Source organism: Natator depressus, chromosome 7 (genome assembly GCF_965152275.1).
Source record: "Natator depressus isolate rNatDep1 chromosome 7, rNatDep2.hap1, whole genome shotgun sequence".
Taxonomy (NCBI): Eukaryota; Metazoa; Chordata; order Testudines; family Cheloniidae; genus Natator; species Natator depressus.
Genome location: NC_134240.1, coordinates 122,432,614 through 122,457,345, shown reverse-complemented (window position 1 = coordinate 122,457,345; position 24,732 = coordinate 122,432,614). Strand labels below are relative to the sequence as shown.

Here is a 24,732-nt window from a genome sequence, read left to right as displayed (position 1 = left end):
GGAAATAGATTTTGCAACTGGGCTAGGAAATTTTCATGAGGATACTATAAGGCTATTTTAAAATGAAGGTTTTCAGGACATTACCTGAGTAAGGGTATAATTTTGTAGGACATGAAATCCAAGACGGCTGTAATACTGGTACACAGATTTTGCCTAAGTCAAACCCCGAATCTGTGAAAGACAGATGTTGGAATGTATGCATGTAACTTCTTGTGGGGTTTTTTGCTATATGTGTAGTGTACCTGTGGATCATTTTTTGTGTCTACAATATTTCTGTTTAGCGATCATCAAGAGATGATGAAAAATTCAATTATGTATTACATACTTAAAGAGTAAATATAGTGATTACAGTATATGCTAGTTCCAAATGAACTTGCAACTAACTAACAGTGCATATGTTTAAGCTTCTGCAGGATCTAATTTCGAGTTTTCAATACAATTCAAAAGCAGTGGAAACCTTAACAGTACCAAAACTAGTCACAGAAAGAGAAGTTGAAAGATATAATTTGTATACTAGCATTAGTCAATATAATCTTATTTGGAAAAAAAAAAAAAAAAAAAAAAAAAGGTGGGTTTACTTAAACCAGCATAAATCTCACTGCTGAAATTTCTATTAAGGAAAACCTCAAGATATTCCTGACCCTCATAAAAATGTAGGCAACATACCAATGTTACCACTATGTTTTGGCAGAGAATTTAAAACAAAAATCATTTTGTGACAAATAAAGCTTTCTGTACAGTGTAATAAATTCTCCTTCATACAGTTTGGACTTACAGCTAGTGTACATCATCTAAAAAAAAAAAAAAAAGACCTCTCCATGTTATAGTTCTGGTAACACTGCATTTTGGGTAAGACAAGGGAATTGCACAGCAATCCCTTCACTCACAGGACACATTCATCTACCACTCCTAAAACTCGAGGACAGCCAAGAAGAGAGACTTAATCCTAAAGAAACTGAACAGAAAGACTTGGGAATTTGCCTTCCACCTGACACCAGTATAACTATCCTTTTCAGTACAGTTTGAAAAACAATTTGATATGAACAAATAAGTTATTACGGCTTGTACAGAGTTTAGTAAACCCCAGGACTAGGGGGATCATTTTGCCAGTTATCTTCACAAAACCCTAATCAATTTGTTTAGGAAGCCAACCTACTCTTTTGCACTTCCCTGAAGGAAATATTTACAGACTCTTTTAAATGCAGGTCTGCCATGAAACACAGCACAAACCATAAGCGCTAGAACTAGGGGTTTTGGGGTGCTACCGCACCCCCCTGGCTTGTAGTAGTAAAATCAGCACAAATACATGGTTTCCATGTTCAGCACCCCTACCATAAAAACTGTTCCAGGACCACCGGCACAAATCATTCTTTGTCTGCTCCTGAACAATCTCAATGTATATGTGCAGCTGCCTCTTGTGTGACAGGAGTGTCCTCAGGCATGCGACTCAGGAAAGAACCACAAACAAAAAGGTACGTAATAGTTACATCAAGACCGTGCAGCTGAATTAGTTTCCATGTAAGAGGCACCAATCATATACATTTATTAAGAATCATTTGTGTTCTGAGATGGGAAATATTAGGGCTGGACTTCAGGTCTAGTGCCAAGCAGCATGCGCCAGTCAAAGTTTGGGTCCTGGGGCCAGTGAGAAGTAAGAGCACATTTTTTGTGTTGCTATTTAGGAACTTCATCTGACTAATGCAGAAGTAGCAATGAGAGATTCTAAAGGAAGCTGTGATTTGAGCTTTTAATGGACTGCATGGGGCTCTGAGGACTTTCTCTCTACACCAGAAAAAAAAAAAAGCCCAAATACTACATGCCCCTACAATATATAATTGGAATGTTCCATTCTTTATAGCTGGAGCCAAGTGTAACAGCCACAATAAGAATGCCTACTACATTGTGGAATGAGGATCCAACTGGCTGAAAGTGAGGTAATAATTTGTAATAGGTCACTAGAGTTCTAAGAAAGCACTTTTACATTTTACAGGTCCAAATAAAAAACGGATACATTTCATACATGTCAGGCTTGCTCACCAGAACTGTACGATAATTAACTCCACACCAGGACCCCTACCACATCTTCATTATATGCTGCAGCAAAGGTTTACCAAGCAACATCTAAACTTCAGTACAATATGAAAATTGATTCTTAAAACTTTATACACACAAAATATAACATTACTTTTCTAGGATGGGAATAGGGAGAGGGATTCTCCTTCATGATAGTTGGACTGAAAAACTAGTTTTCAGAGACTGCCACAAATATGATTCACAGTTTCTTGCTGTCATCAGCCTCTTTCAGCTAAGTGAAAACTACATCATCAGTGTGCTATACAACAATACTCTGAATCCAATGACTATATCTGATGGATACCCTTGGGAACAAGAGAAAACTAGTGACTGAAAATACCTGAAAGGCCACCTCCTACAGACTCCTTGATTTTCACAGGGTAGCAATTTGTCTGTGTTCTGTTATCATTGTGCTCCCACAAAAGCACCAGGAGGAACAAGGTCTAAGCCCTATCTCCTGTCCAACTGATCCAAACAACATAAGCATCCACTTATCAGAAATAACATGAGAAACAAAGCCTTTGTTATAAAGACAGCAGTGAACCACATCTTCCCATACCAAAATATGGTCAACTGGGAATTCTGGCCATGCAAACTGCTAGTCAGCAGAAAATTAAGCATGCTAATGGACAAACATTAATTCCAATTATATATTTAAAATGATCCCAAATACTACGAAGATAGCTACACTGAAAGCGCCTGTAAAGAATATGTAGTGAAAGAAAGAAATCAAACATCAGTGGGTCACTGCAGCTCTAGAGCGATACCAGTCATGTGATCAATCACCTCAGAGAAAATATGTTAGATGGGACTTTGAAACAAAATTTAACATTAAAAGGTGCACCTGAATATTACAGACTAAATTTACAAAACCTACAATAAGGTAAAATATATATCTTTTGAATATTCAGCAGCTTTTTTTTTTTTAATTGTTTTTATTTTTTGAGAGGCTCATGAAATTTTAAAAGGGACCACTAACTAATCTCAACCATGCTTCACAAAACAATAATGGCTATTTTATATTGCAGTTACCAACGTAATGCAATTAGTGCTTAAAAATAATCTACACTTTTTTTTTCCTTTTTTCTTTTTAAACAGAGACCTTTGGAGGAAATATGGTTGTTCAAAAGCTTCTCAGAAAAGAAAGATTACCTGAATATTAAATGATCACAGATCTCAAGTGTAATGTTTAAAAGCTTCGCAGACATTGAATATTACAATCTTCAGGTCTCAGGACATTTAATCTGAGAAAGATAAGCGTTTGGTTTGTTTTTTAAAATTCACTTTCTAACCAAAGCAAATAATAAGAATACTTCACTTTTCACTATCTATTTACAATTCTTAGCCTACAGTCTGAACTGATGCAAGACAAGTTCTCTTTTTAAACTGCAGCATTCAAGGGTAGGCACACCATTCTTCTGCTGCACGATTGTCATCCACTTAAACAGACACACACAAAATATTGAGGTGAGTAAATGAGCACTCCACGTGCACTGCAATAAAACTCAACTCATACACCACTTAAATAAAGACAACCGCAAAAGGTTAAACCTCTCTGAACAGTAAAACTCTATGCAAGTGTAACATTTTTAGCTTGCAGCAAACCTTCCACTATACCTCCAACAGCAGATGAAATCACACATTTAACAGTGCACTTTTATTGCAATCCACAGATAAACTGGACTATATTGCAGAGTTTATATACTGCTACTGAGCTTAAAACTGCTTAAAATGGTGCGATGGCAGCTAGATCTCTAAGAGGAACCAGACTTTTGAGTGTTGACATTAAGTAAAAAACAAAAACAAAGCATAGCTGGGACAAAAGCCCAGTCCATCTCAAGAATGAGCAGTGCATATTTAAAATGACAGCAATGGTGTGCCTAACCTTTGAACATAATAGGTTGCTGGAAAAAAATATCTATATAAACAAAAGAAGGCTAATTGAATTAACTGCTCCAGAATTCATTCAGTAGCCCTAGGGCTACGGAGGCCATCTTCCCATGAACTTTCAGTATCCACTTTGAATCACTAACAGTGCTTAATGCTCTCTCACACACAAATTCCAACACTTCTTTTGGTTGTGCAACTGGGGAAATGGTGGTCCTACAAACCTTTTGCACAAGTTTAAATTAAGACTAAAGTGTTTCCACCTGAAGAACCAGCAATTCTGATTTGATCAAATTGTAATTAAGTCCAGTGAGCTTTATCTGGTGACTGATCACTCCAGCAGAAACTATCAAAGACAAGAGTATTGTACAAAACGTATCTTGAAAGTATATAATGATAAAAATATTATCATAATAAAAACGATTGGACTTGTGGTTTATGGAGTGTTTATATGAGGTTTAACTGCTAACACTAGTGTGTGCTAAACCACTATCAAATCAACACCAGGTAAAAGTAAAACAAAGAAATGCAGGATATATGAGAACACTTCCTGCTACTGGCAACTGTAGTATTTAAAAAGGAAACACCCATTGGGTGTTCAAGCCTGACAGCGTTACAGCTAGATATGATGTGGAGCCTAAATCAGATCAGGCTACCTGTGTGTTTTTATTTCTTCCCTGAACATTAACACAGATCCTTCATTAATGTGGATATTTGGGCAGACTAGAGAGGTTGTAAAGTTTATGAGATCACTGTTTTGTTTTATGCAAGATCACAGTAATTTGTTACGCGTACCCCCACTCCCCAGTTCAGAGTCATTTAACCAAGTTGTTGGAACCGCAGTTTAGTAAACTCAGAATCAAGTCTGTAAAAAGTGACAGGTTACAAAGAACCATTGTTTTGTTAAAATGAGGCATACCCCAATACATCATTTAGTGTACCCTGACTGCTCCTGACTAAAAGGAGCTTGTCTTCCGTGAGATAAGGCTACATCCTCAAACAGGTGAGTCTAAATCTCACCTTTATAAAATATCAAACAAAATGACAGCGAAGGTAGTGTTACAAAGTAGTTAACCAAAGTATTCCGAAGGTAGTGTATGTAAGTTTCTCCACCCCTCCCCTCTGGGTGAGCACTAAGCAGACTGCTAATGGTAAATTAAGTTAGACAGAAAATGGCAGAAGCCTAATTAGACCCAATTGATTACCCATCTCCAAGTTCAAAAGATTTGCCATTCCTAAAGAGCTTGTGTTAGCTTAATCCTTCAATCAACTGGATCCAAGAAGGGGAAAAAAAGAGTTCTGAAGAATTTGTGAAGCTTTTCAAATTATTATAAAAAATAGTTTGATTCTCATTCAAGAATGTCTGGCATTAGAGAGAATCAGTTTCACAAAGTGGACTCGGTTTTGAAAGGCAAATATGAAAAGAAAAAAGAAAAAGTACAGGCTCCAGAGGCAAGGAGTCTACTTCCACTTGTCTGCATTCTTTGTGAGGTAACTCAATTCTCCACAGAACAACAGAGAAACATGCAAAAGGCCAAAAAAAAAAGGATCTGAGCCATACCGGGCCCGAAAATTTACAAATATGCAACATTCAGAGCACACCTTTCACCTGTGCCCACATGAGTCTATGCTAAACTGCAAAGAAGCAAGTGTCACAGTAAACAGAGGGGAGTCAGGTGCGCTCAGTAGTAGCTGAACAATGCAGTAGTGCTCACCCAGTCTGTAAAGTAATTGGCACTCTACAACATCCCTACTCATCTTTTGATTCATTCGCACTTTGTGCTGTCTCTCCCTGGGGATCTAATTCCATCTTTATTGAAACATCCTGCCCCTCCGACCTCACTAATTTCATTTTTTTCTTTGGAGGGTTTTTCAAAGTGCCCAGCCTCTCTTTAACTTTGTACTCCAGTGTACTGTGGGGAATCCCATAAATACTCTGAGCTTTGGAAACACTCATTTTCCCACTCATAACCACAGAGATTGCTTCCTCCAGTATCTCGCTGTTGTACTGTCTGTATCTCCCTCTTTTCTTCCTAGGTTGCTTGGAGCCAGGATCTCCCTCTTGATCAGAGGTGGGATACGGCTGTCCAGAGGTAGACTGCTCAGCATCTGAGCCCCAGGAATCTGGTCCAGCATCCAGCAAACTTCTCCTGTTTTGTTTTGGAAGGATAGCCCTTAACTTTTTACTAAGCGCGCTCTCCGTTTGTGAACCCATTACCAAAGAGCTATAGCTGTACTGGTCACCAGTGCGGGACTCCCATGAAAGGTCCATGCCTCGAACTTGTGGTATCTTTAAATCCACAGGAGATGAATGGCTCACATCCTTTTTCCCATCCTGTTTAGTATGAAGTGCCATTTTTTGAAAGGCAGAGTTTTCTGTAAGAAAAGGAAGGTCACTGATGTTGCTGAGTGCACCATTTCCCCTGAATTTCATGCGGCTGAAATTGAATTCATAGTGTGGTTTTGCCCAAGAAGCCTCCCTGGATAATATTAAGTGCTGTCCATGATTCTGCAGTCCAGATGGCCCATGGCTGGCAGCTGTAGAAAACTGGTTTCTGCTCAGCAGTTCTTCGCTAATCTGTAGTGATCGAGCGAGTGGAACTTTAAGAGATGTGGAGTGGCCATAAGCTTCCCTGGTTCCATCTTGAAAGCTTCTTGGAGGTACCCCATCACCACTCCGAAGTCCCTCTGGATGGTGCTGGCTGGGTCTCCCAGGTCGCCTAATTGGATGGAAGGAAACTGATGTGAGCAGGACTTGCACAGGTAGGGAGGGATGGGTGAGGGGGCCACTCCTTTATTAGAAGGCCTTGCTTGGGTAACATCACTTTTTGTGTTATTTATTTTTTTCTCTATTTTTTTTCTCTATTTTTTTTTTTTTTTAAAGTCTCAGCATCAGTCAGTTTTAAAACTTGTTCGCAAAAAAAGAGAAGCTTTTTGGGCAAAGAAAAATGAAAGCTGCTGCCTGGTCTCTGGTTGGGTTCACAAATTCTCGGAGTAGAAAAGGCTTCGCGCGCAAGCGTCTGAAAATAGCACCTTAATTATAAATTACAAAGTAATAGTCAGTCTTCATAGTTCTATACACGACTGTGTTACTATTGTGACGTTACCACTAAACAAGTACAGTAATAAAAGAGTGATACAAAAGTGATACCAAATACAACATATTCAACCCACAAAAACTACAGCCACCTGCAGTATCTACACATTGAAGGAAACCTTGGAAGCTGTTTGCTTACACCATATGCAAGCAAGAGTAGCTGCTCAATGTAAAAATGCTTAGCAGAACTCCAAGGAATTTGCTTAACTTGCATTCAACACTAAATGTAAGAACTGTGATGTTGCAGATCACAAAGAAAAACACTACATTACACCAGACTTACCACACTGCTTCCTTTTAAATACAACTAGCTGCATAAATACATGTTCCTGATTCTCTGATATACATCAAAGCTAGAAGAAATGGTCTTTTCTTACCTCCAGAACAGTTATTCAGGTTCAAGCTCTACAAATTTTAGTTCAGATCAGGGGTTAGTAACAGGAAAATCAGTGTTTTTTAAATATAAAAGTGTTAATTTAGAATATCAACTCAAAACATTCATTTTCGTTTTTAAATGCTTTTTTCAAAGAGCATTCCTGTAGCAAGGAATGCTTATTTAAGGTCATTTTTAGAATACTGTATACCAAATTATACTGGTCCACAATAAAGTAGCTAAACAAACACAGAAACCCTAAAACCTTTCCATATTCAAGGCAGATATTAGTTGAAAGAAGAGACTGCAAAAGCATGTCAGGAGGAAGCAATTACGTTTTGAAGCTCTGGGATATTAACGTGGTGTGAAGCCATCCAGGTTCAGAGCAAGAATGGCTTATTCAAGGATAGGAAATTCTATAGAAAAGCTGCACTAATTAATATTTTTGGAACCTTGCATTTTAGATTGTTCTTACTCTAAGTATCTCTTATGTTATTCCCTTTTAGCAGACATTTGCAATCCACATGATGCTTAAAAGGTATACTGCTTATCTCCCTCCAGAATCTGACATGCCTTAAAAATTGTGATCTGGTAACAAGAGTCCACGTGGATTCTGAATAAAATCCATCACTCCCAAAGAATTGAAGAAGATACAGCTACTATTTCTGATGGCCCTTCAGATAAACAATGTGTGTTCCCTGCTGGCTCTGTAGCAATGAACTAGTAAACCACCCTAAGGGTGCCCCAAATGTTTCCCGAAGTTAAGATAGCATTGGCAGCTTGCTAAGGAGACAGTGCTAATTTGCATTAAACAGAGCAGACTGCAGTCACCCTCATTTGCAACACAAACGTGCAGGAAACTATAGGTGTCAGTATGCAATGCTTCTTGATTCCAACAGCTCTGATCAGGACATAGCATGGGATGCTGGGGCCTGTAGACTCCACATGCTGTATTCTGGCTACCCTTTGACACGCAAACAAGGAAGCAGGCGGTCAGAGCCATGTTGGCTTCTGATGCCTTCAGAGTAGGAGAACAGAGATTGAAAGAATCTTTTCTGAACTGAAACAGACGAGTTGCTGGGAAAGATTTATTTTAGAGTTAGAAAAAAGTTTAAAACTACTGACGTGGTAAATGGGGAACTATCCAAGCAAGAACTTGAGATTATTCCTTTTAATACCTAGTAATAAATCTTGAAGAGGAAACACTGTAAATGCAACCGTCATTGAAAGATACAGGTTAGGAGGTTAGTCACGTAAATGGCTGCCAGTACTAGTTTTTTTAGTAATTAAAAATCCAGCAACTTTCATAAAGCTAAATCCAACAATTAAGTATTCTTTAGGCAAACTGGCTAAAACACTTATTTCTATATTCCACTATGTAAGTGTTCTTTGCTCACGGCAAGTTCACAAGGCAAAATCCCATTGTCAACACCCTGAATCCCTTTGACTCCCAGCCTACCACCTAGTGCAAGTGCCTGGTTCCTGTCTGAGCATCCAGGGTCACTAGACATACACAGCCATAATCATGAGAAATTTGGAGTTTAAAACTAGATTTGCTGATAGAATATTCTCTGGTACCTGGAACTAATTTATGCAAGAGTGTTGTTTAAACTGACTTTCTGCATGTCCTCATTTAAGCTGCGCTAATGCTAGCAGTGCTGTAGCCCTGTTTCGTCTCAGGATATTAGAGAGATCAGGTGGGTGAGGTAATAGCTTTTATTGACAAACTTCTGTTGGGGAAAGAGACACGCTCAGCTTTTGAGCTACGCACAGCTCTTCTTCAGGTCTGAGAAAGATACTCAGAGTGTCACAGCTAAATAAAAGGCAGAAGAGATTGTTTAGCATAAGTAGTTAACACATTCTAAGAGACCATTTAAGGTGAAGTGGCCCATTAAACAATTACAACCCATACTTCATGGGGACCACTCCCTAGGAGAAATCTTTCCCAGATCCCCTCTTCTGGCGTTCAAGCAATGCCCCCAACCTCGCCAAAGGAATGATCATCATCAGAAGCAAGCTCCTCACAGACCAGGAGACACCAACTTCAAAGCAGCACCAGACCCTGCCAGAACAGATGAAACACTTGCAGACATATCTCCACTGCTTTTATGATCAATACCCCCAACAACAACTGTGCGCATAAAACTAGACAATTACTATGCTGCTCTCCAATGAAATCACACTGAAAAATGATTAAAACAGAAACACCCTTTCACCTGTGGGCGAACACTTTTCACAAAACTATCACTCCATAACTGACCTTTCAGTCCTCATCCTCAGAGGAAACCTACACTACACCTTCAAAAGATGAGCTTGGGAGCTTAAATTTATAACTTTGTTAGACACGAAAAACCATGGTTTTAATAAAGACACTGTAACCCACTAACCCCACTTTAACCCCACTGCAGAGGAGTTAACGCTTCACCTTGAATGGTCTCGTAGAATGTGTGTTAACTACTTATGCTAAACAATCTGTTCCATCTTGTATTTAGCTGCCACTCTCTGAGTATTTTTCCCAGACCTGAAGAAAAGCTGAGTGTAAGTCAAAAGCAAGTCTCTTTCACCAACAGAAGCTTGTCCAATAAAAGTTATTATCTCACCCATCTTGTCTCTCTCTTACTATAAGGCAGTTACAAATTACCTCTCCATAACATGTATCGACCATAACTAACGACCCACAATTTATGTCTTCTGAACTGCTAAATATTTTTAGTGCTGTGACAGCAATTTGTGCTAGAAGAAAGTACCCCCCTCCCAAAATGTAGTAAGTCCTGTCTAATAAAGTCTAGTTCAGTTTCATTCACTATCCAAAAAACGTTTACCCCACAAATAAATTTTCCAGATTGTTGTGTTAAAAGCTCCAATCCCTAAATTATACTGCAAAAAAAGCAGAGTCTTCATAGCTTAAGGGGAGAGTGAGTTTGCACCTACACTCACACTGCTAGCCACTGAACCCAACAAGAAGGTGAGGGGAAATCTTTGGTCAGATATTAAATTGGCCAAAAGAACCAGCAGTACTGAATTCTAAAATTTAATCTTTTTTAAAAAAAACCTGTCCTGGTTTACAATCAGCTTTTATTTGGCAGGTGAGAAGAAGGTATTTTTTGCAAAAGGCCCATAATAAAACTCGTTACTCCAAAAGGTTAAAACCAAAATTAATCGCTAGCAGTTACCAGGAGGCAACTGGTATAAATTTATGCTAAATCAAATAAAATCAATTATTTTAAAAAATGGTAGTAAGTTGTTTTCCCTTACCCATTCCCTGCAGTACTGGAGCTGGCTGGAGAATGGCTCAGAGAGGTGCTGCCGGCACAAGGACTTTTCTTAGTGGACAGATCAAGCACTCCGTCTGCAGAGACATAAGAATCACTTGAGGAGAAAAAGAAACAGGAGCAAGCTGTGATTTCTCTTAGGTAAAATAAACATGCTAGAGGACTAGATGGTACAGTGGCTTAACACACAGGCTTTTCATCACTGGAGAGTCGGAGTCACTTCGCATCCGATGAAGTGAGCTGTAGCTCACGAAAGCTTATGCTCTAATAAATTTGTTAGTCTCTAAGGTGCCACAAGTCCTCCTTTTCTTTTTTCCCAATTCAGTTACACATGATGGCTTCCTTTTAGTCCTCATTGCAGTCACTATATAGACTGGCAGAGTTTGGCAGAATTGACTTCTCTTTGCTAGGAGAGGAAAAGGACTAGAGCACCAGGTAATGTTAAGAGTTAGCTGCATACTGCAGCATCACTAAACACAAAAGGTTCCAAAATCAAAAATAAGACTCCCAAAAAATCATGAGATTGGCATTAAAATAAGGGCTAAAAATTATTTGCTTTTTGGTCTGACTCTGGATTTCTGGGCCCATGGGATAATTTCAGGTTGGAAATTCAATCTCAAATGAACACCCAGAAATGCAAGGTCCCTGTTCAACTGCTCCCTGTGCAACTTTCCCTTTCTCTCCTACTCCACGATGAAGTGTCCCAGTGGGGAAGCTGTCAACCTTTCCTCTCCATCCTGTCACTCTTCTGCCTCACTCCACATGCTCCATGGCCCAGAACAGTTTCCTGCTACAACCACATTCTTCTTCCTTTACACTCCCATGCCTCCCTTCATATTCTCGTCCCTCCCACTTCAATCTCCCTCTCTGTTCCCCCACTTCACATACACATTCCCTAACATTAAAAAGTTTCCTGACCAGTTTCCAGACCACAGAGAATGGGGAAGCCATCTTTGCTAAGGAAAGCCTGACCTCAATCCCACTGGAAACAATGGGAGACAATGGCCATTTGTAATAAAAACAACTTTTCTCTGAGACAAGCCCAGATGCCTGAGATTACTGGCAACTCTGAAACACGAGGCTTATAGGTAAGGCAAAGAGGAGAGTTACCACAGCTACTTGCCAATGCTATGTCTAGCTTGAATAAGTACCATCAATTCTTATGTTCATGATGAAATATATTAAAATGCAGGGAAGGTCTCAGGTTGTCTCAAACTGCCCATGTGACATTTATTTCCCCAAATCCCCCCCCTCCCCCTTCAGCACATTGTTCTATACACTGTTTGGAAATGTAGCATAATCCAAATTTAAGTAAACAGGCTTCTAGTTTTGCATGTAGCAATACCCAGACACAACGTGTTTACAGAAGTACAACAACATAGTGAAACAGCATTCCCTTCTCAAGCAAATATACTAAGGGCTGGTCTACACCAGGAATTTACATCGGCATAACTGCGTTTCTCAGGGCTGTGAAAAATCCCCCACCTCTCACCCCCACAAAAGATGTAGCTATACTGACCTATCCCCCAGCGTAGACACTGCTAGGTCTATGGAAGAATTCTTAGAATACCACCTCTCAGGGAAGTGGATTACCAGCAATAACAGAAGAACCCCTCCCATTGGTGTAAGCAGTGTCTACATTGAAGTGCTACAACACTGCAGCTGCACCATTATAGTGTTTTAAGTGTAGTCATACCCTAAGGAGCATGACTGCTTCAAAAGGAAGCCGCATCCATCTCTCCTCTGCCAGGAGGGTCACCATAACATGAGGAGCCTTTGATGGTGAGGGGGATCCTTCAGTGTTTTCCTTCCTTATCCACAGGGGGATAGCTATGAATAATCTAATTTTCCCCAACACTCCTTCAAAACAAAGATATACCAAAATGGCACCACTGGAACTGCTCCAAGAGAGTCTCTTAAATACATCAGTACAACAGGGTTTTTTGCCACATTCATTATCTGTCATATATCAATGTAAACTATAACACATACTTATATGGATTAATCACGTAACTGCAAATAATTATGGAATTATGACATGCATGCACAGAGTAAAAGTGTTATGAACATTCATAAATTCACTTGAAGTTTTTCTATATCTTGACAGATAAACAACAACAACAAAAGCAGTTCATCCATTTTCTGAACAACCTATCAATAAATACTTTGTTTTTCAGCACACATTTCTGCAATTAAAGGAGCTAAGACAAAAACCCTCTGTAGTGGTCTTTTAGGAGAGGGACTAGGAGGAAAACGGACCTTGTAATGACCTGAATACTTGAACTCATTTCTTTATAATTTTGCAAGAAGATCCATTCACATGACTGAGATTTTTATACCAAATTTAGCCCAGAGCAAATTTCTGTTGGTTGAGTTATAACCTTATAAGCTTTACAATGTACTGGCACTACCACGATCTTCATTACAGCGGCTCTCTGCTGCCATATTTAACTTAAGTAGTGACATGACCATTTACAGTAAGTGACATTAATGGTATTTGTTCATGACACTGTTTCCAGGATGTGTTTCGTTTTGTTTTTTGTAACCACACAGAATTAACCTTCTTACCAAAACCTCCATAAATGTGTCTCTCACAATGAATATTAGAAAGATGTCTGCAGTACCCAAAATTAATTGTACATAAAAATAGTTAAAAGCTTTAAACATGAATCCTTTTTAGCAGGTGTACTTAAAGGCAGTGATTTTCAAAATAACCTTTCCCAATACGGGGTACACAGGCCTACCCTATTTTTCATGCGATCACTTCAGACACCTTTTATTAACACATTCTCATGAAGTTCAAAGGGTTAATCTGAATCATATCAGTCCTGTTAAAAGCTCCTCTGCGTTTGACACAATAATCCCCTCTATTCAATACAGTTTCAGGGAAGAAGAGACAAAATGTTCACATATTACAATGGTGTTCGGAGAATTTGTTCTTTAAAAGCAGTTTGACAGAAAGCAAGGTTATCCATTTAACGCAAGCTCTGCAGCACTGCACTATAGAAGATATTCAGTCTGTATTCTGCAAAGTATTTTTTATGTATGAAAATAAACTTCTGCTAAATACATAAACAAGGAAACCATTGTATAATTTAGGGATTCCATTTTTTTATCCTGCATTCACCAGCAACGTGCCAAAGAATAACTAGCATTTCAAAAAGTACTGCTTCTAATCCAAGCCAAACACGATTCAGGACTACTGTTCTGACCAAATAACATAAGATAACATTATACATAAAGCTTCCTAACTCTCTGATCTTGCCTTATCAGCAGGTACATAAACAAACACACTACACACGTTCATAGCATAGCTCTCCTTAGAACAGTACCCTTGTTGTTAGAGACAGTTTGGAGCCTTGTCAACCCCTCTCCTCCTCTTGCATTAAAGGCACATATATTTTTATAGCCTCCAATTTTTCAGCAACTTCCTTCTCCCACCCCATCACATCCAATCAGTCACGACATTATACACTGCATTATGGGGTCTACAACTTTGCCATTCTGTGTTTCATTTAACAGTTTACACTTCTAATTCTTCCCTGCTTTGTGCCGACAATGCCTCTAGCATATTGGAACTGAATGCAAGATACTTTTGGTAATAGTCATACCTTGTTCACTAGGTTCTGACTGAGACTTTCTGACAGTAAGGTCCAGAGGCGAGTCTTGGTCAGCCATGAGAAGTTTGCTGAGCACAGGGTTCTGAGCAGTTGCAGCCGTGGGAGAGGAGGCGACCAGAGATGCTTTCAGCAGGCTTTGGTTCTTTGTGCTATTGGGCTGGCTGGAGTCCTGAGTAGAGCTATTTTTTGAGGTATATTCAGCAGCAAACTGTCGGATCATTCGCTGCATGATCTCCCGGGCCACTAGGGGAATATTGGGGTCAGAGACCCCCGGACTGTCTGTAAACAGAGATTTTTTTTTTTTTAAAAGGAAGAATTTTACAAGTGTAACTTTGAAATCAAAATATTACATTTCACTCTCTAGATTTTCTTAAAGATGCAATACTTCCTTCAAGGAGACGCAACTTATTCTTAAGATACCTAAATAACAAAGTGTTGCTATTTATAACATAGATCCTCAATATAACAATATTCCTACAAGATTTAAGTAATATTTCCTAAACTTTTTTTCCCAATAAGTATATCCCAAATGCATTTTTGAGAGGGGCTGGAAGGAGAACCAGAATCATGAAGGAAAATGTACAGTAATAATTTTAAACAGAAGTTTTTTACAAAAACCAGAACAGGTTTACAGTGGAAGAGTGGAGTAACTTACCTGCAGTAAGTTACCTGGAGTATGTTAGAATATAGATATTCAGGCCTGCCTGTAAAGGCCTATACTTTAAGAATTTAGGTGTATTTTTATCACTTAGCTAGTTACAGGGGTATAAAAACAAAGAATCAAAATCAAAGTCCGCCTTTGTATGGGCCTTCTTTCACTTGGATAGCCTGAGGCTTGTTCTTAGGCTAAGGCCTTTGGCTAAGCAGAGGCAGCCATAAACTGGAAAGCCTATGGTCACATCCTCACATTCCAAACCAGTCACATTGAAATAAGGTGGTGCTGGGCTGTTAGGAAAATGATCCTGTCCTGATAATGCCCATCACCACAAGATAAACAGATCTTAGGATGGTTTAAGAAAACCCAGTTTGAAAGCATCCTGTCTGGCAGGAAATCACTTATCAATGGTTGTGAAACCCTCATTTCTGTATGTTTTATCTTTATAGCCCCCACTTTTCTATTGTTAATCTGTCTGGTTCTCTAATTGTTTCTGTCTGCTGTACAATTAATTTTGCTAGGTGTAAGTTAATTAGGGTAGTGGGATATAATTGGTTAGAAAATTATGTTACAATATGTTAGGATTGGTTAGTTAAATTTCAGTAAAATGACTGGTTAAGGTATAGCTGAAAATATTACTATATAAACTGGGGTCAAACAGGAAGTGGGACGAAGGGAAATCGGAATTATATTTGCGAGGGGGGGGAATGGGAACCAGGAATAGGGACACAGGCAACGCTCTGCGGCGTCAGAGCTGGGAAGGGGGACACGGGGTAAATGCTCTGCAGCATCAGAGCTGGGAAGGGAACCCTGGGGAACAGACCCTATCGGTGTATAGAGATAAGCCCAACTGGTGTGAAGGGCTTTGGAATATGTTTGCTTGGAAACTAACCCCAGTAAACATTGCATTGTTTGCACTTCGGACTTCTGGTCTTCTGCTTTCTGTCTACGTGACAAGAACCAGGGGAGAGGGTGAAGGGAAAGCCCTCTAACAGAGTAACTTTTCCAAAAGCACAGTGGTACCCAATAAATATCCCCATGAGTGGGGCCTTACTTCTCTGACCCACAGACTCCAAAGTAATTCCATCTAAAAAGCCAGGAGAAGTTCTAGGAATCCTTTCCATCCCTTCCAACAAGGTCACTGCAGCATGAGGTTCATTACTGAGTGAAGTCCTCTAATATGAAAGGTGCTGAATAAAAACAAAACACTATTTTTAAAATAGGTGCCTCGCAACTAATGAGGAATGTGATATGGGGAAAATAGGGAATAAATTGTATTTATATTAAAAACATTCGTGTTTGTTCAGGGCGTATCACAACAAAGCCCCAATTCTGTCTGGGGGTTTGGGGACTAGTTTAATACAGATACATTTTAAAATATTATCACTGTATCAGATTAGTCATGCTTTGTGGACAGGCAGCAGATCCACAACCACTGCATCACAGAAACTAAGAAGTCCTGCTACACAGCTCGCAAGTGTTTAATTTGGCCACAAAACAAGTACTCGTGGTGATTTTTGAAGCTTTTAAAACTCAATTTTCATTATATTATCGTATGTAATATTATTGTATGTATATTATCATATGTAATATTCAGATAAGTCTGTGCAATAGAAAAACAAGTTTTTAAAACTTCAAAAAGGACTACTTGTAGCCAATGTCATGAAACTTCAAATGGAGCAAAAACAAAACAGTAAGTGATTATTTACCCTTAATAGCTGCAATCTGTTTTAGTTGTCTGCCTAGGTTAAAATGGTTTTGTTCTAGAGAAAAAGGAGAGGGGGATAATATTATGTGCTGCATATTTCAATGAATATACTGTTGCATGCCTTGCTCTTCCACTACCTTTTTTGTCATCTTGTGTATTAAAAATAAAAGATTAATGGGGCAAGAACCTGTCATTTTATTTGTCTGTAAAATATAAAATACCAGTATCTGGGCTTGAACCAGGGTGGATACAAATCAATGATTTTTTTTAAAAAAAATCAAAAAAATCTGATTTTTTAATTTAAATCAGATTTTTTTTTATAAAATGCTTTTTGAGGAAAAAACCTATCTAAAGATAGTTTTAATTAAGATACATTACAGCGCAAAGATATCTCATCATGGAATAGGGATCATAAATTCTAATTCTATCGAATGAGACAATATATTCATGTAACGTTTAAGAAAAGTTTTGTAAATGAGTTCCTATAGTTCATGGATTAGGAACCCAATCTTATGGGGTTCCAGGGGCTTCTGTATAGATTATTTAAATTAATCTTTCTATCCACCCAATGAGACTCAGTGCTCAGTCTAGAAGATACCATCAGAGATGCTTAGTTTTGCAGTTCTCAAAACTATGGATTTGCGTCTCCAGAGATAACATGCTTGTTAACAGCAAAAATGTTTTAATAAATAATATATAGAAGGTGAGAAATAACAGACCTCAACCCTATTGTCCCTCTGCAAATTTGTGTACACAGAGTCAATCCCTTACCTCTTTCTAAAAGTGGAAAGTTTCAGAAAGTTCAATGAATAGAAGATTGTTGGGGGCGGAATAGTTCTGGACAAGGAGGAGAAGTCTAGAGATAAATGTGAGAAGGGAGGGACAGGCAGTAGAAACAAAAGTGAAACTGTTTGAGCAGCATATTCCAGAAATCTTGAGGTCTTCCTGAGTGTAGCCTTCACTGATTTGAGATCTACCATACTGTTCTCTCACTAAAAGGAAAAACCTATAATGGCAACAGGCCGTAAAACAGACCCAGTTTGGGAATATTTTAATGAAGTTCCTCTACCTTGAGGTAAGACAGGCATGCGTGCAAAATGCAAACAGTGCAACAAAGAAATGCAAGGCCTGGTTGCCCAAATGAAACATCATCATGAGAAGTGTTCCTTCTCAGGAGGAAGCTGCGTTGAAAGATGATGAAAGGAACATGTCTGAATATTCAGGATCTTCAGGTCGGTAAACTTTTATTTCATACTTCTTTCTTAAGGACTGCCTGTCTTCCTTCTGGACTATTCTTGAATTCTCATGTTTGAGCAAAAAATATTGTTGTTACTCTATGGTACTGTCATTTTAGATGCAGTTGTGATAAAAAAAATAAATAGCTGAAATAGGCAGAGCTTCCTTTACAATTTCACCTTTAAAGTAGTACTGAGTGTCAGTGAATGAAATGAGTAATACTAAATGAGCAGTATGGTAATAATAATTAAATAACTGCATTGACTTATTTTGTTTAGGAGAATCCATCCTCAACATACAGGATTCTGAAGACTATCCACCTTCAAGATCACCATAATTTTCTATAGTTTCAGAGTTATCTGCCAATGATAGTTTTTCAGTCACATCATGTATGTCACATAGCCACAGTATATCACCTGTAGCAAAAAGAAAACAAAAATCTCCATCATCCAGAAACAAGCATACATAAGTTTGTGATAAGAACGTGCAGTTTACAAAAAGAGGTAACTGATGAAAAAATTCTTTGGTTTGTTTATGCAACAAATTCTCCTTTCTGTATGACTGAGAACCCACACTTCATTAACATGGTTCAGTCATTAAGATACAGTCCACCCAACAGAGCAGATGTCGCAGGCAAATTGCTGGATAAAGTGTATGAAAGAGAAATTGAGCAGTGTGCAAAAGGTCTAGAGGGTGAAATTGTTAACCTGAGTCTTGAGGGGGGAGCAATGTCCACAATGATCCTGTTGTATGTGCTTGTGTGACACCAGAAGAAGGGAATGTCTTCCTTACAGCAGAATACTTACAAGAAGTAACAGTAAAAGCTATAACAAACTGTGAAAAAAATTTCAAATGTCTAATACGCAGCTTGGGAGGAACCAAGCTAACGCTCCCACAAGACACACGACGGAACTCAGTTGTGGACTGTTTTGAGCACTGTATCAAGAATTGGCCTAATCTCCTTTCTGAACAAAATTGTGAGAAAATAGATGGCACTGTCACAGCCAAAGTTCTCACCGTTGGGCTGAAGAGAAATGTTGAACACATGCTGAGTACCCTGAAGCCTATTTCTGTAGCCTTGCACAAAATGCAGGGAAATCGCTGGTTTATTGCTGACACTGTTGAAATTTGGAAGGAACTAAGGGAGGGATAGCTCAGTGGTTTGAGCATTGGCCTGCTAAACCCAGGCTTGTGAGTTCAATCCTTGAGGGGGCCATTTAGGGATCTAGGGCAAAAACTGGGATTGGTCCTGCTTTGAGCAGGGGATTGGACTAGATGATCGGCTGAGGTCCCTTCCAACCCTGATATTCTATGATCTTAAAAAGAGAAACATGCAATGACAGGGTTAAATTACAAGCATTAAGAAAACAAGTGGGACAAGCACTATCTGCAGCTCATTTTCTTGCAAATATTCTCAATACTCAATACCAGGGACAAACTTTAACAACTGAAGAAGAGGAGTTGGCTGTGACATGGACATCCAGCAATCATCCCTCTGTAATGCCAACCATCAAACTTCAGAGCTTAGGGTGAACCATTCAAGAAATATATGTTTGCTGATGATGTTTTAAAGAAAGCCACACCAGTGAACTGGTGGAAGTCACTTAAGCACTGGGATTCAGAGACTGTTGAAGTGATCATCTCACAGCAGTAGCTTCTTCTGCCAGTGTAGAAAGAATATTTTCTTCCTTTGGACTAATTCATTCCAGGTCCCGAATGATTTCTCAATTTGAAGAAGCAGGAAAGCATGTTTTTCTTTTCCAGATTATGAACAAACAGGAAAATGAAGGTGAAGACGACTGAGTTAGCTGCAGAAGCCAATATTTTATGTTTCTCATGTTGACCTGGCTGAGGTAGTCGATTTAATTCTTGTTAAAAAAAAAATTTTTTTTTAAGTATTTTAATTAAAAACAATTTTAACAAAAACAAACCTGATTTTAAAAAACTTGAATGTTTAACTAAATTCAAAATTAATATGCTTGTTTTGTTAAAATATTATATGTTTGCTGTTGAAGAAAAAAATCCACAATACATAGTGTTGCTGTTTTAGTTAAATAAAACAATTTAAATGTCTGTCTGGTGATGTTCTCCTCCTAATACAGCATGGGAAGAAAATCCTCCAAATATTAATGATTAACCTGTTGAACTGGAGATAGTTCACCTCCCAATGACTTCATAAATATCTGCTTCAATTACCGCTGGTAAATGAAATAACCAAACAATCATTCATTTTCTGATATAGCTGTAAAACTAATCTGAAAAGTTTTCAAACTAAATTACTTAAAAAATGTATAGTGTGTACCTTCTAAAAATGAAACCTATATCTATCTCTTAGTTGTGAAGAATATGTATTAAGGTTATAACAGCCAACAAGAATGCACTTTTATGTAGAAATCTATGATTAAATCGAGTCTTCCTGACTAGTGATTTAAATTCTCCTCTACAAGGATGCATATAGCAAGCCACAATCTAACCCTAAATAAATAATACCAACAACATTTTACTCCCTGTGAAGTGTAGTTCACTATACAATCACATTTCATAATCTTATACTGGTATAATAGTCGTAAACTTCTGAAAGGTTTTGTAAATATTTAATGTATTTCTGTACATTATACTAGCCCTTCATGTAAGTTTTTCTGTTAAGGGCAGGGCATACCAAGAGTTTATCTTGGGCTGAGTTGTACCTAAGGAATATATACAGGAAAAAGACCAGATAGATGAATGAGGCTTACGTTGTAACACAGAGGACGTATAAAGGCTCTTTTCACCTAAGGTGCAATCTTCCTTTTCCTTAAGGTTTTATTAAGGCCTGTTGAAGGATGTCCAAGATAGGGCCAAAGAGAGTAAAAAGAATCAGAGTTCTTGAAGCCTAGATCTCAGACCCAGATACTGCCGGCAAAAGTTTGACACATCCCCTCGAGGTATACATGGGAGGATGCAGAACTCTTCAAAAACATTAAAGCTGCCTGGGGAAATTTCACACGAGGTGGATTACATGCAGATATAGAGTGCCCACAACATGGGGTATAGCTTATAACTAGACCAATTAACATTTCCAAATAAGGAGAGAAGACACAGAACATACACCTGCAGTCACACATCACTGCAACCTGCGGCTTTAAAGGCACAGTGACTGTCATGTGCCTTCCAAGGTAGAGTGGCTCAAGATAATCTCATTAACTCATGATGAAGAATTAGGACAGAAGAGCACAAACTACTGAATATAAATGATAAATACAAATAAAATACACAGCACTTATATAGCACTTTATATATTCAAACCGTTTTACAAACAATTCTCAGATTTAAATGCTAAAGAAGAATAGAGTTGAGCATAACAGCAAGCAGCAGAAATCTTGCTGATGCAGCTGCACTGTCTCTTGAAGCCAAATGGACACTTCTCTTGGGTACCATTGGTTAATAATTAGAAAATTAAACAAATTTTTTACAATAAAAGTACACATCTAACAAAAGCTTAGAATTTTCTCAAACACAGAAAAATGCTACAGACTCTGGTGGACTACATAAAAGGTCTAAAGCACAGTCCATGAGTAAGGCTAAGATTTTATCACAGTTATTTTTAGTAAAAGTCATGAACAGGTCACGGGCAATAAACAAAAATTCATGGAGCTGGTGACCTATCTGTTACTTTACTAAAAATAAGCAGGGGGTAGAGCTAGGAAGGGGGAAGGAATGGAGTCCCATTGGGAGATTTGGGGGAACTGACAGCCCCGGCTCCAGTGGCCGCAGCAGAGAGCACAGCCACAAGAGGCTCACGGCCTCCATTCCAGAACAGGGGTACATGGCCCCAGCTACAACCCCCACTAAGCCTCAGCCACAGCAGGGGGGCATATGGCCCTGGGAAGCTGCAAGGCAGGCAGGGGCACAGGGTCCCAGCTGCAGCCCCCAGCGGAAGCTGTGGGGTTAAGGTGCGCGGCCCCGGCTACAGCCCCTAGTGGAAGCCATGGGGCTGAGGAGTGAGGCCCCAGTGGCAGACCCTGCCAAGCCAAGGACGCTGCCAGGCAGGGAAGCATGCTGTTACTGTCATGTAGCTGAACAAACCAAACACAAACAAACACTAAACAAAGGCCAAGACAGACAATGAGCTGCATTCTTCAGTCTGCTTGAGCTACAAGTTGACAGTGGCAAATTCTCTTTGCAAAGGGGAACTCCCCATTGGTGTAAAGCCAGTGGAGCGAAGTCCTGCATCAGTTGCCTCTCTCTCTCCTCAGTAGAGGGGAGCACAGAGCTCTGCCACACCTATCCTTCACTAGTGTGGGGGTCCAGTGGTAGCTTATGGCAGTGGTATAAACTAGAGCAGCCCCTCTGTGACCTAACTGTTGCTAGGACTTGGCAGTTCCGCATCATGGAACTACAACTTCCATCAAACTCTCCACTTACCCTTGCATTGGATTACAGGGAAGATTCTGCTGGGCAAATATTGAACACTGCTCCCTCAAAATGCAAAAAACCCCAAACAACCCAGTTCTCTTGCCAGGGTGGTTTTAGGGCTTGTAATAGGTGTCTCTCCCTGACCCTCAGAGAGAAGACTGTTTCCTCTTTACCCCTTTCTAAAACTAAACACAATAAAGGGGTAAAGTAACTGAACACACTGAAGCAATGTTGAAAACTCCAGCAGCCCATCTCTGAGACACTCGTACTGTAGGCAAAGGGCCAGGCCAGAGATGCCATTCTTTCACTAGGACCAACCTTTCCTGTAAAAGACTGCATTGAGGAACTCTTCTGCTTGCCGCTCAAACCGAATGATTTTTGCTTGCTCTTGTCTAAGTAGAGCTTTTTGCCCAGCTTCCGAAGCTGGCTCATCCAGACTGAGTAGGTGTTCCTGCAAAAAAAAAAAAAAAAAGTAATGAAATGAAATGTTTGTAAGCCCTCTCCCCCTGCCACATTAATAAATCACTCACAGCTATCAAGCACTCTTTAAACCAGCACCATTATAAAAAGAGGTTTTTCACCAAAACTTGTAGTTATGCAATGACTGCCTACCCAATAGACCCATCTTGATAATTAAGATTTAAACCTTAAGTCACATCAACAACAACAAAATCATGAAATGCAGTATGTTGGAAAGGCCAAAATATTAAATATAAACCTAAAGAGGGTAATCAGTGCTTTTTCCAGTATGACAGCAGTAGAGGAAATGAGGGATACTTAGGACAGAGAAAAGGCTGAATATTTCACCGTGCATTTGGCCAAGAAACTGGCTTCAAACACTTAATCTTCATTGAGAACTTTTAGTTCTATATGAAATAGAAGATGACAGAACACACAGAAAATAATTCTCATCCCACCCCCACATTTTGCACAGCTTCCAGGCAAACTGAGCACGACCTGAGCACAGTCTGTGGCAAGACACGTATCACCAACTTTTAAATGGAGAATAACCTTCTAGATTCACAATATTGCCACCAAACTGGAATGAACAGAAGAATCATAAGCTCGTGAAATCCCTCTTAAAACTCAACTGAGAGCAACTGGCTGGTTTCAAGAATATTCCAAAAGAAAAAGCTTCATTACGAGAGAGAGAGAGAGAGAGAGAGAGAGAAGTGTGCATGTGTCACTACAATTTTTATTTAAAAAAAAAAAATTAGAAAACTGTAGTTAAGAAACCTAAAGTCAAAAGTCTAGAAGTGTACATGTTCATTTATTTTTAAAGGTGCAGTTGGTATGCATTATTTGGAAAACCTTAATTATATTTAGTCGTACTGTAGTATATTCACACACTGTCTATTAAATTTTTCCTATAAAATGGGTGGAGACCACTGGATATTGCAAATTACCAGGTTTTCAGTTGATCATAGTAAGAATTAGCTACGTTCTACTATACATAATAATGTTCTATATTTACTCTGTCTCTGAGTAGATTGGTTGAGTTGGAAAGGCATATTCCCTTTTGTGTACATCCACGTGTGTGTGGTGTGTATAAGAAAGTGGGGTAGTTCTTTTTAAAAGTCATTTTTGCAGATTGTAAATTTGAGTTGATATTTGTCCATGTTATATTTTACATTGTTTGGTGCAAGGAAGGTGTTATGACAAATTCATTTCAAAAAGTGAAAAGTGCTATACAAATTAGGTGCAACTCTTTGGATTCTGGGAAGCTGCCAGCGCCACAGAGTTTGGGAGACGTTTCCCAGTTATCTCCCACTATTTACAAAGGCACTTTAAACAAAAGAGGCAGTGCAGCGTAGTGGATAGAGCACTGGAGTGGAACTCTGGAGACCTGGGTTCCATTCCCAGGTTTACCACTGGCCTGCTGGGTAACTTTAGGCGAATCACTTCATCTCTGTGTGCTTCAGTTTCCCCCTCTGTAAAATGGGGGGATAAAGATACTGACTTCCTTTGTAAAGTACTTGGAGATCTACTGACGAACTGTGCTACATACAAGCTAGGTATTATTATATTTGCATATTTTATTATTCCTTCCAAATGACTCATTTGTACATTTCATTATTTCAGGCCATTTCTCCAATTTAAAAAGATTGTTTTATTTTTGAATATTTTCATCCAATGCATTTGCTATCCCTCGATGAACATCATGTAATCCACAAATTTCCGTAGCGTACTCCCCACTCCATCCTCTAAACAACTGCTACAAATACATTACTCTTTTCAGTATACTTCAGTTAGAAAGATTGTTTTCTTTCCTTTTAAAAAATGTGTGTGAATCTGACTGCTTGTGAAAGCAAGACACTCAGCACAGATTAGAGCCAAGAGCAAGGGCAGGCTTTTCTCCTAAATAGCTCTGCTAAGGCACCTCAATCTTGGCCTGCACCACCCACTGTCATCCCAA

The 24,732-nt window shown here is 39.0% G+C and overlaps 1 protein-coding gene across 1 annotated transcript in view; it reads right to left on the bottom strand.

The window, feature by feature from the left end:
- Positions 1-544: 544 nt before the first annotated feature.
- The window catches only part of LCOR (ligand dependent nuclear receptor corepressor), an 80,178-nt gene continuing 55,990 nt past the window's right edge, over positions 545-24,732 (bottom strand). Inside the window, exons 4-7 of the mRNA XM_074959507.1 lie at positions 22,635-22,767; positions 14,314-14,601; positions 10,686-10,779; positions 545-6,680 (exon numbers count right to left, since the gene is read on the bottom strand). Coding sequence (XP_074815608.1) covers positions 5,711-6,680; positions 10,686-10,779; positions 14,314-14,601; positions 22,635-22,767 — 1,485 coding nt within the window. The 3' untranslated portion in view covers positions 545-5,710. The remainder of the gene's footprint in view (positions 6,681-10,685; positions 10,780-14,313; positions 14,602-22,634; positions 22,768-24,732) is intronic.